Raw genomic sequence first — 12,476 nt, 5'->3', positions numbered from 1 at the left:
GATGAGAATCAATTTTATATTTCTGAGTAATAATAATGTATAACTTAAAGGAGAACCTACAAGTGGCAGTGTTTAGATGTGGCAGAGTCTAGGACCACAAGGCACAGGATCAGTGTAGAAGTGCATTCCTTAAGAAATATGTAGAAGACTTTGTTTAGCCAGAGGGTGGTGAATCTGTGTAATTCATTGCCAAAGGCAGCTGTAGAGTCCAAATCATTGGGTATATTTAAAGTGGAGGTTGATTGATAAAGGTGTCAAAGGTTGCAGGGAGAAGGCAAGAAAATGGAGTTGAGATGGAAAATAAATCAGTCATGATGGAATGGTGGAACAGTCTTGATGGGCCAAATGGCCTAATTCTGCTCGTATGCCTTGTGTCTTATGATCCCAAGAACCTGCTGCCTTTGTACTTGGAGGGAGAGGTTACATGTTTGAGAAGTGCTGTCTGAGCAGTGCTGCAGTGTATTTTATAGGTCGACACTGAAGAAAGCATATATAGACTCATTTATTTGGTGCCAATCAAGTGGGCTACTTTCACTGGATGGTGGTAAGCATTTCTGAAACTTTCTGGAGCTGCACAAACAGGCAAATGGAATGTACTGTATCATATTCTCAGCACTCTTCTATATTCCTCACGGAAAGCCTCTGGGATGTCAAAGGATGATTTGGATACTCCAGAATACCCAGAGAGTGACCTACTTCACAGAGCTGGCACCTTCTGGTACAGTACTGCTCTCAGCATGCTTTTCTGCAGTCCGCATCAAACCAGGCTCAACCTTCTACCCTGATAATAATGATAAAGGTGAGAGGAATGCTCGTCATTCATGTTACACGACGTGCTGGTAAAAGGTTCACCCGCTGGTAGTCTACAGAGCTCCTGAATGTAGCTTCAAGTTGCTCTTAATATTAATCCATTTAGTACAACGTGATGAGTGTGTCCTCGGTGAGTTGTTTCCATGGCAATTGTGTGCTAGCATGGACACAGAGTAGGCTTCTGCCACACACAGATCAGTGAAGATCACGTAGCTATATCACTCACCTCAGCTCATTTACTGTCTGCTGCAGATCAATTCTGGCAGGTGTGTACTTCAGCACCCTGGCAATTCAGTCTGTCGTCGTGTTACCTTGCCACTCTTAGTGATGGACATTGAAATCCCAACTCTGAGTACATTCTTTGCATTTGCTACATTGTACTTCTTCCAGGTGCTGTTCACCATGGTCTTTCAGCACTCCCCTCACTAACAGAGTGCAGATGGTAGGTGGCATGTATATTTCCTTCCGTAATATTTGACTTTATGCTCTAAAAATTACAGAGTCTCTAGTCATCTCAAGGTTAGAATATCAGATACTAGAGAGTACCCCTGTGGCCTTAACAATAAGTACTCCTGTTTGAGTACTTAGGGGGGACGAGCTGCCTGGGGGAAGCAACAGTGGCCGTGCCTCTGGCACAGAGTCTGGCCCTGTGGCTCAGAAGGGTAGGGAAAGAAAGAGGAAGGCAATAGTGATAGGGGACTCTATAGTTAGGGGGTTAGACAGGCAATTCTGTGGATGCAGGGAAGAAATTCGGATGGTAGTTTGCCTCCCAGGTGCCAGAGTCCGGGATATTTCTGATCGCGTCCATGATATCCTAAAGTGGGAAAGAGAACAGCCAGAGGATGTGGTACATATTAGTACCAAAGACATAGATAGGAATAGGGAGGAGGTCCTGAAAACAGACTACAGGGAGTTAGGAAGGAAGTTGAGAAGCAGGACCTCAAAGGTAGTAACCTTGGGATTACTACCTGTGCCACGTGACACTGAGTAGAGGAATAGAGTGAGGTGGATGATAAATACATGGCTGAGGGATTGGAGCAGGGGGCAGGGATTCAGATTTCTCGATCTTTGAGACCTCTTGGGGCAGGCTTGACATGTACAAAAAGGATGGGTTGCACTTGAATCCGAGGTGGATCACTGTCCTGGTGAGGAGGTTTGCTACAGCTATTGGGGTGAGTTTAAACTAGAATTGCAGGGGGTTGGCAACCAAAATGAAGAGACGGAGGAAGGGGCGATTGGCTCACAAATAGAGAAAGCTTGTAGACAGTGCGAGAGGGGGGATAGGCAGGTGATAGAGAAGGGATGCGTTCAGACCGATGGTTTGAGATGTGTCTATTTTAATGCAAGAGATATTATGAACAAAGCAGATGAGCTTAGAACGTGGATCAGTACTTGGAGCTGTGATGCTGTGACCATTACAGAGACTTGGATGGTTCAGGGGCAGGAATGGTTACTTAGAGTGCCAGGCCTTAGATGTTTCAGAGAGGACAGGGAGGGAGGCAAAAGAGGTGGGGGTGTGGCACTTCTAATCAGAGATAGTGTCACGGCTGCAGAAAAGGAGGAAGTCAAGCAGGCATTGTCTACTGAGTCTCGGTGGAAGTTAGAAACAGGAAGGGGGTCAATAACTCTACTGGGTGTTTTTTATAGACCACACAATAATAACAGGGACATCGAGGAGCAGATAGGGAGACAGATTCAGGAAAGGTGTAATAATAACGGGGTTGTCATGGTGGAAGATTTTAATTTCCCAAATATTACTAATTGTCATCTCCCTGGAGCAAGGGTTTAGATGGGGTGGAGTTTGATAGGTGTGTTCAAGAAGGTTTCTTAACACAGTATGTAGATAAGCCTACAAGGGGTAAGGTTGTACTTGATCTGTGAAGGGTAGGAACAGACAAGTTAGGAAAGTGTTTAATTTGGAGTAAGGGGAAATATGAGGCAATCAGGCAGGAACTTGAAAGCAGAAATTGGGAACAGATGTTCTCAGGGAAACATCTGCTCAGGTACAGCAGAAATGTGGCAAATGTTCAGGGGATATTTGCTTGGAGTTCTGCATAGCTACATTCAAATGAGACAGGGGAAGGATGGTAGGGTTCAGGAACCATGCTATACAAAAGTAGTTGTAAATCTAGTCAAGAAGAAAAGAAAAGCTTATGAAAGGTTCAAAAAAACTAGGTAACGATAGAAACCTAGAAGATTATAGGGCAAGCAGGAAGGAGTTTAAGAATGAAATTAGGAGGGCCAGAAGGGGCCTTGAGAAGGCCTTGGTGGACAGGATTATGGAAAACCCCAAGCAATTCTACAAGTATGTGAAGAGCAAGAGGATATGACATGAGAGAATAGGACCAATCAAGTGTGACAGATATACCGCTTTGGAGTTTGTTGGGGCAGATATCTCATCAGGTGAAGGCAGCAGTAGCCAGGATCATGGCACCGTGGGTGGCTCTGCTGCGCATGAGGGCAAGAAAAAGAGTGGCAGAGCTGTTGTGGTAGGGGATTCCATGGTAAGGGAAATAGAGAGGAGCTTCTGTGGCCGCAAACGGGACTCCCGTATGGAGTCTGCATGGCATTCTGAAATGGGAGGGTGAGCTGCCAGCTGACGTGGTGCATGTTGGAACTAACGATTAAGGAAGAAAGCGGGATGAGGTCCTACAAGCTGAATTTAGGGAGCTAGGAGATTAAAGAGTAGGACCTCAAAGGTAATAATCTCAGGATTATTATTGGTGCCACGTGCTAGCCAGAGTTGGAATAGCAGAATAGCTAGAATGAATAAGTGGCTTGAACGGTGGTGCAGGAGGGAGGGTTTCAGATTCTTGGGGCATTGGAACCGCTTCGGGGGGAGGTGGGACCGGTACCATCCAGACAGTCTACTTCTGGGCAGGGCTGGGATCAATGTTCTAGGGAGAGTGTTTGCTAGTGCTGTTGGGGAGGTTTTAAACTAATATGGCAGGGGGATGGGAACCCACACAGAAAAGAAGAGGGAAGTTATACAGAGACCAAAGCTAGAGTTAATAAAGAAACAAGTAAGAGTAGAGTGCATAAAAGTAAAAAGCAAAAATCGCATAGGTCACTAGATTTTAAAAGGACAATGAGTATAAGGGCACTTTATCTAAATGCCCATAGTATTAGAAACTAGGATAGTGAACTTGTGGCACAGATCAGTACCAAGGCATATGATTTAGTGGCCATTGCAGAAACCTGATTGCAAGGTGGAGATGATGGGGAATTAAATATCCTAGGGTATAAGGTAATACGGAAAGATAGGAAGGAAGGCAGAGGAGGTGGGGTGGCGCTCTAGATTAGGGATGAGATCAGGGCGATTATGAGAGACGATATAAGATCTATGGAGCAGAATGTTGAGTCCATTTGGGTAGAGATTAAGAATAGTAAAGGGGAAAAAAAAATCACTGGTAGGTGTTGTTTATAGGCCATCTAATAAAAATATTGCAGTGGCAGAGGCGATTAACAAAAGTACATTCCAGTCAAAAGTAAAGACAGTAAGTGTGGGGAGAGCCATCCTTGGATAACTAAGGAAATAAAAGATAGTATCAAATTAAAAACTCGTGTACAAAGTCGCAAAGAGTAGAGGGAGACTAGAGAAAACTTTAAAAAGCAACAAAGAACAACTTAACAAGAAATAAGGAAAGGGAAGATAGAGTATGGAAGTAAATTAGCACAAAACATAAAAACAGCAAATGTTTTTACAAATATATAAAGTGGAAGAGGATGAGTAAAGTCAACATAGGTCCCTTAGAAGACTAGAAGAGGAAATTGATACTGGGTGATAAGGAAATAGCTGAGGCATTGAACGACTATTTTGTGTCGGTCTTCATGGTGGAGGACACTCTAATATGCCAAAGAAGGATGTTATGTATGAAATGGGTGGTGAGGACCTCAATAAAATTACTGTCACTAAAGAGGTAGTGATGAGCAAACTAGTGGGCCTGAAGGTAGATAAGTCCACTGGTCTTGATGGGATGCATCCAAGGGTGCTAGGGAATTGGCAGAGGTTATAGTAGATGTGCTGGTAATCATTTATCAAAACTCGCTAGATTCTGGGCAATTCGCAGCAGATTGGAAGACAGCAAATGTCATGCCAGTTTTTAAAAAAGTATGTAGGCAAAAGACAGGCAACTATAGGTCAGTTAGCTTAACATCTGTAGACAAGAAAACGCTTGAAGCTGTCATTAAGGAAGAAATAGCAAAACATTTAGAAAGGAGTGGTTGCATTAGACAGATGCAGCATGGATACAGAAAGGGCAGGTCCTGTTTGACAAACTTACTGGAGTTCTTTGAGGATATAATGAGTGCAGTGGATAGAGGGGAACAGATGGATGTCATATACTTGGATTTCCAGAGGCTTTCGATAAGGTGCCGCACAAGAGACTTTTAAGTAAGATACGGATGCATGGAGTCAGAGGAGGTGTATTCGCATGGATAGTAGAAAGGTTAACCAATAGAAGGCAGAGAGTTGTATAAATGGGTGTTTCTCTGGTTGGCAGTCAGTGGTCAGTGGTGTGCCACAGGTGTAAGTGCTGTGCCTGCAGCTATTTACCATTTACCTTGATGATTTGGAAGAATGGACTGAGTGTAGTATAGCAAGATTTGCTGATGACACTAAACTGAGTGGAAAAGCAAATTGTACAGAGGATGTGGAGAGTCTGCAAAGGGATATAGATAGGTTAAGTGAGTGGGCCAAGGTCTGGCAGATAGAATACAACATTGGTAAATGCGAGATCATCCACTTTGGAAGGAATAATACAAGAGCAGATTTTTATTTAAATGGTGAAAGATGGCAGCATGCTGTTGTGCAGAGGGATTTGGGAGTGCTTGTTCATGAATCACAATAAGTTGGCTTGCAGGTACAGCAAGTTATTAAGAAGGCAAACAGAATGTTGGCCTTTATTGCTAGAGGGATTGAATTCAAGAGCAGGGAGGTCATGCTGCAACTATACAGGGTGTTGGTGAGGCTGCACCTGGAGTACTGTGTGCAGTTCTGGTCTCCATACTTGAGGAAGGAAATACTGGCTTTTGCAGGCAGTGCAGAGGAGGTTCACCAGGTTGATTCCAGGAATGCAGGGGTTAACCTATGAGGAGAGATTGACTGACCTGGGACTATATTCTCTGGAGTTCAGAAGAATGAGAAGGGATCTTATAGAATCATACAAAATTTTGAAAGGGATAGATAAGATAGAAGTAGGAAAGTTGTTTCCATTGGTAGGTGAGACCTGAACTAGGGGATATTGCCTCAAGATTCAGGGGAGAAGATTTAGGATGGAGATGAGGAGAAACTGTTTTTCCCAGAGAGTGGTGAATCTGTGGAATTCTCTGCCCAGGGAAGCAGTTGAGGCTTCTTCACCAAATATATTTAAGATACAGTTAGATAGATTTTTACACAGTAGGGGAATTAAGGGTTATTGAGAAAAGGCAGGTAGGTGGAGCTGAGTTTACGGACAGATCAGCCATGATCTTATTGAATGGTGGGGCAGGCTAGATAGGCCGGGTGGCCTACTCCTGCTCCTATTTCTTATGTTCTTATGATGGAAAAATGTGTATGGAGCCAGAGGAGATAGCAGAGGTATTTAATGGATACTTTGCTTCAGTATTCACTATGGAAAAGGATCTTGGCTATTGTAGGGATGACTTACAGTGGACTGAAAAGCTTCAGCATATAGATATTAAGAAAGAGGATGTGCTGGAGCTTTCGGAAAGCATCAAGTTGGATAAGTTACCGGGACCAGACGAGATGTACTCCAGGCTACTGTGGGAGGTGAGGGAGGAGATTGCTGAGCCTCTGGCAATGATCTTTGCATCATCAATGGGGATGGGAGAGGTTCTGGAGGATTAGACGGTTGCGGTTGTTGTTCCATTATTCAAGAAAGGGAGTAGAGAGAGCCCAGGGTATTACAGACCAGTGAGCCGTACTTCAGTGGTTGGTAAGCTGATGGAAAAGATCCTGAGAGGCAGGATTTATGAACAGTTGGAGAGGCATAATATGATTAGGAATAGTCAGCATGGCTTTGTCAAAGGCAGGTTGTGCCTTATGAGACTGATTGAACTCTTTGAGGATGTGACTAAACATATTAGTGAAGGTAGAGCAGTCGATGTAGTGTATTTGGATTTCTGCAAGGCATTCAATAAGGTACCCCATGCAAGGCTTATTGAGAAAGTAAGGAGGCATGGATCCAAGGAAACATTGCTTTGTGGATTCAAAATTGGCTTGCCCATAGAAGGCAAAGAGTGGTTGCTATGGGATTCTGCATGGAGATCAGTGACCAATGAAGTGCCTCAAGGATCTGTTCTGGGACCCCTTCTCTTTGTGATTTTTATAAATGACCTGGATGTGGAAGTGGAGGGATGGGTTAGTAAATTTGCTGATGACACAAAGGTTGGGGTGTTGTGGATAGTGTGGAGGGTTGTCAGAGGTTACAGCGGGACATTGATAAGATGCAAAACTAGGCTAAGAAGTGGCAGATGGAGTTCAACCCAGATAAGTGTGAAGTGGTTCATTTTGGTAGGTCAAATATGATGGCAGAATATAGTATTAATGGTAAGACTCTTGGCAGTGTGGAGGATCAGAGGGTTCTTGGGGTCCGAGTCCATAGTTCACTCAAAGCTGCTATGCAGGTTGACTCTGTGGTTAAGAAAGCAAACGGTACATTGGCCTTCATCAACCATGGGATTGAGTTTAAGAGCTGAGAGGTAATGTTGCAGCTATATAGGACACTGGTCAGACGCCACTTGGAGTGCTGTGCTCAGTTCTGGTCGCCTCACTACAGGAAGGATGTGGAAACCATAGAAAGTGTTCAGAGGAGATATACAAGGACATTGCCTGGATTGGGGAGCATGCCTTAAGAGAAGAGGTTGAGTGAACCCGGTCTTTTCTTCTTACAGCGATGGAGGATGAGAGGTGAGCTGATAGAGGTGTTCAAGATAATGAGAGGCATTGATCGTGTGGATAGTCAGAGGTTTTTCCCAGGACTGAAATGGCTAACACACGAAGGTACAGTTTTAAAGTGCTTGGAAGTAGGTACAGAGGAGATGTTAGTGGTAAGTGTGTGGAATGGGCTGTCAGTGATGGTGGTGGAGGCAGAAACGATAGGGTGTTTTAAGAGACTCCTGGATAGGTACATGGAGCTTAGAAAATTAGAAGGCAATGGGTAACCTTAGGTAAATTCTAAAGTAAGGACATGTTCGGCACAGCATTGTTGGCTGAAAGGCCTTTATTGTGCTATAGGTTTTCTATCTTTCAATGGTTCTCTAAGAAACTGCCCCCCCCCCCCCCACCCCGTCCTGTGACCTAGCAGTTTACTATTTCGTATGATTAGCATTGTGCTACCTGACTTCAGAGTGCACAAATAAAAATTCTGGTATGGTCAGAGTATCTCTTAACTGAATTTCTGGAAAAGAAAAGGTGAAAAATTTTAAACAGGATTGCTGCCGAATAACTTTCCAATGGATATTGACATTGAATGAAAACAGTTAAACTGGCCAAAGAACCTGTTTAATAAATTAGACTTCAGTGAAACTTTTTTTTGGGTGTTATTCCTTTCCTTTCCAACAAAATGAAAGAATTTGTGTATCCTTAGTACTGTAATAAGCTTAATGTGTATTTTTTAAATGTCTGACTCCAAAAGATACAATTGGGTGTACTTTTTTTTAACAATGTATTAATAGAATGAATAAATTGTTGATTAATGGATTCACTAAAATAAGAATTCTACAGCATATATTAGACAAAGTGTGGTATATCTTAAAGTTCAAAGTAAACTTATTATCAAAGCACATATATGTAACCATTTACACTCCTGATATTTCTTGTGGGCCTACTCAATAAATTCAGTAACCATAATGGGATCAATGAAAGACTACACCAATGAAAGACAGCCATTGTGCAAAATAAAACAAACTGTGCAGATACAAAAAGAAAAAAAGACAAAAGAAATAATAATAAAAACAAATAAAAAACTAAACAAGCAATAAATATTGAGAACTGCAGATGAAGAGTCCTTGAAAGTGAGTCCATAGGTTGTGGGAACAGTTCTGTGATGGAGAAAGTGAAGCTGACTGAAGTTATCCCCTCTAGTTCAGGAGACTGATGGTTGAGGGCTAATACCTTAGATTTCTAAGGGAGAAGGAAAACTTACTGAGTAAGAGAAAATCTGTAGATACTGGAAATCAAAGTAATACACACAAAATGCTGGAGGAACTCTGCAGGCTAGGCAGCATCTATGGAAAAGATTAAACAGTCAATATTTTAGCCCAAGACTCTTCATCAGAACTACAGTACAGTGTATTACTGGGCAAGATCTGGTTAAGATCCCAATTTCAAATGAAACAAAGTTGGAAAGTTGGAAACAAACTTGAGAAAACTTGTTGAGTAAATATCCTAAAATAAACACTAACTTTTGGATAGTAAATAATTATTTGTAATAAGATATTAAAAGGTGTTTATAACATTGATATGATTATCATATGATTTTCAGTATGATTAATTTTCTTTTAGGTGAAACAGATTTCAGAAGATCCCCCTTGTAAATGTCCACAGAAGTTTTCCGTGGAGAGACTTTCTCAAGGACGATATCGTGTTGGAGAAAAGATTCTATTCATTCGGGTAAATTAACTAGATTATTTTTTGCAACAGAATACATTTAGTGCAGGTATGTGTGACCCTTGCCTTACAAGTGTTGTGAGAGAACATTTTGTTTTTCCAGTTTGTGTAAAATGATAACTAGATTCACACATAAGTATGGGTCAATTAAAATTAAGCTTTAAGTATTTCCAACGGTTTTCCAACAACTCATCTAAACTATGTAGTTACAAGGGTATATACATCTAACTTGTATATACTGTAAATACGTGCTTATATAACATGGCTTTGGTGAAATAAGTATTCTATAATTTAAATCAGAATTATATATTAAAATTTTATTGCAAAAGTCTGGATAATACAAGTAGTTATTGCCATTTTTGATCCAGAAACTTGGTCTTGATCATTCATCTACATGAGAAATATCACTGCCAAAAGTTGTTTGAAATCTAGAGAAGCACAAGTGGTGAATGGCTAAATCTTGCTTCTGTTTCTTTTGTTTTTATGATTTGTTCCCATGCTTTGCAGCAGCAAGCAATGATGGCTCTTGTTACCGCAGGCAAATCCAGTTGGGAACTTCCCATACGCTGACTTTATAAATTAATCAGGTTGAAAGTTGTGCTCAGGATTTTATTAGCTGCTTTTTACAAATTTCCCAATATCTTGCTGGTTGTGCATCAGGGCCACACAGAACAGTTGTCTTCCCCCGCATTCCTGATGAAGGGTCTCGGCCCGAAACGTTGGCTACTCTTTTCTCACGGATGCTGCCTGACCTGCTGAGTTCTTCCAGCGTTGTGTACGAACACTTGTTTAACTTGCAAGGTGTTTCAAAGGCATGCTTCTCCTTGACACTTCAAACACCAGTACTTTGTTAAAAAACTAAGGTGATTTATCTTGCCTATAGACAGCATTTCTGTTTTTTGCTAGACACTTTTTCAAATTTGTCCAATGCCACCAGGAGCTACAAGCCACCATTCCTTTAAGAGTCGCTGCTTATCTTTGTTAATAGTTTCTTGGTGATATTGGACCTCCTTGATGTTGCAACAGTATGTTATTTTGGTTTTAATTCACTAAACTTGAATGATTCAAATGAGGAGTTTTATTAAGTATACCATTAAATGAAAGTCTTATCGTATTTAAAGGAACACAGTGACATAACAGGTTCACAGATAATTATGGTAAATTTGAAATTTTATTCTGCTTGGCTTACTTGTTTCTATTAGTTTTGCAACTAGTAGTCATTGGGCAGCTGTATTTGTCATCTATTTTGACAGTAAGTGGAAGCTGGAGATTTAATAATCTGGCATCATTCAAGATTCCAGGATATACTGTATGTATATATAAAAGAGATTTCTCTGCAGGGAGCAGAACAATACTGCCAATCTTGGTTATATAAATACCAAACTATTTCAACCTATACATAACTTATAACAGAGCAGGACTGAAGTACTTTCAATTTGTTTAGTTAGATAGCAACATTATTTAATCTTGGTTTCCAGAATCCTTTTGTGTCTGGGATAACAGACGTGACTCATGATGAGTCAGCAGTGAAAAGACCAACAGGGTGCTTAAAGGAATGGTAAAACTATCAAAAGTTAATGTATGTAACATGCACTCAGATATAGCATAGCTTTGCTAAAACTGTTTTTCTTGTTATAAACTCCAGAATGGACCCCTAGGCAAATAATGTTTCATTGTTCTTCTAAAAAAGTATAGCTGCCAAAATTGAAATGATCTTAAACAAAAGTCTGCTGCTCATTTTGAAAGGAAATATATTTAAACAAAATTGTAAGTACGTTATCTTCAATAAATTTCTTAAATTCCTATCAAATTCTTTCTCAAATTTACGAGGACATACTGTTTTAATTTGTCTTTTTGCAATTATATTACTTTTCATTAATTATAATATTCTGTATATTGTTGACATAACCACAAAAGGTGCTGAATGCTGGCTGAGGGAAATTTGGTGTTTCAAATGCCTGCCTAATTTTGATTCTACATTTAATTTTTTAAAAATATCCATTCTCATGCTTGTTTACAAAATTGCATTTTCTTTTCCACTCCTAGATCTTTTGAGTGCATGTTGCTGGAAGTGTTATAGATGATTCCTAGTTGCAATTAGGTATAGATTTCTAGGATTTTGACCTAGGAATAATGAAAGAATTGTGACTTTAGCAGGCTGTAGCACAATGGAGTTTGGATTCCTGATCATTTGTTCATCTTGTGCTTTGGGTGGTGAAGTTCACAGGTTCAGAAGGTGCTGCTTTGTGCAATGAATCCTGCATATGGTATACAGAAGGCAACACATGCTGAGGGAGATCTGGATGCATAAATGAATAACCATAAGACAAAGGAATAAAATTAGGCCATTCAGACCATCAAGTCTGCTCTGCTATTCAATTATGGTTGATTTATTATTCCTTTCAATCCCATTCTCCTGTGCTGTTTCCCCATAATGTTTGACTGCTTTACTAATCAAGAACCTACCTACTTCCACTTTAAATATACCTGAAGACTTGGCCCCCACAGCCGTCTGTGGCAATGAATTCCATTGATTCACCACTCTCCAGCTAAAGAAATTCCTCCTCATCTCTTTTTTAAAGGCACATCCTTCTGTTCTGAGGCTGTGCTCTCTAATCCTAGACTCCCCTACTATAAGAAACACCTTTTCTACGTCTATTCAATTTAGATCTTTTGATGTTTGCTAGGTTTCGATGAGATCCCTGTAATTTTTCTAAACTGCAGTGAGTACAGGCCCAGAGCCATCAAACACTCCTCATACATGAAACCTTTCATTCCCAAAATCATTTTCATGCTCCTTCTCTGAATGGGTGGATTCTCAAGTCAAGTCAAGTCATTTTTATTGTCATTTCGACCATGACTGCTGGAACAGCTGGTTCCAGCTGTTGAAACCCATCTCCCAGCATATGATTTGGGTAACTCTATTAAGAAAGTTGCATTTTATAAGATCATCTTACTAAACTCTATTGATTGTTAATCTTTTTGAATCTAAATAGAATAGAGTCATAGATCACTACAGCACTGAAACTGGTCCTTGGGCTGATCCAGTCTGTAC

At 40.7% G+C, this 12,476-nt stretch overlaps 1 protein-coding gene across 4 annotated transcripts in view; it reads left to right on the top strand.

Moving 5' to 3' along the window:
- Positions 1-12,476, top strand: part of gas2a (growth arrest-specific 2a) — a 170,569-nt gene that overhangs the window by 127,615 nt on the left and 30,478 nt on the right. For all 4 annotated transcript variants that reach the window (XM_073049729.1, XM_073049728.1, XM_073049730.1 and 1 more), the window contains one exon: positions 9,317-9,424. In XM_073049729.1, coding sequence (XP_072905830.1) covers positions 9,317-9,424 — 108 coding nt within the window. The remainder of the gene's footprint in view (positions 1-9,316; positions 9,425-12,476) is intronic.

The sequence above is a fragment of the Hemitrygon akajei genome, chromosome 6 (assembly GCF_048418815.1).
Source record: "Hemitrygon akajei chromosome 6, sHemAka1.3, whole genome shotgun sequence".
Lineage (NCBI taxonomy): Eukaryota > Metazoa > Chordata > Chondrichthyes > Myliobatiformes > Dasyatidae > Hemitrygon > Hemitrygon akajei.
This window is presented reverse-complemented; position numbering and strand designations above follow the sequence as displayed.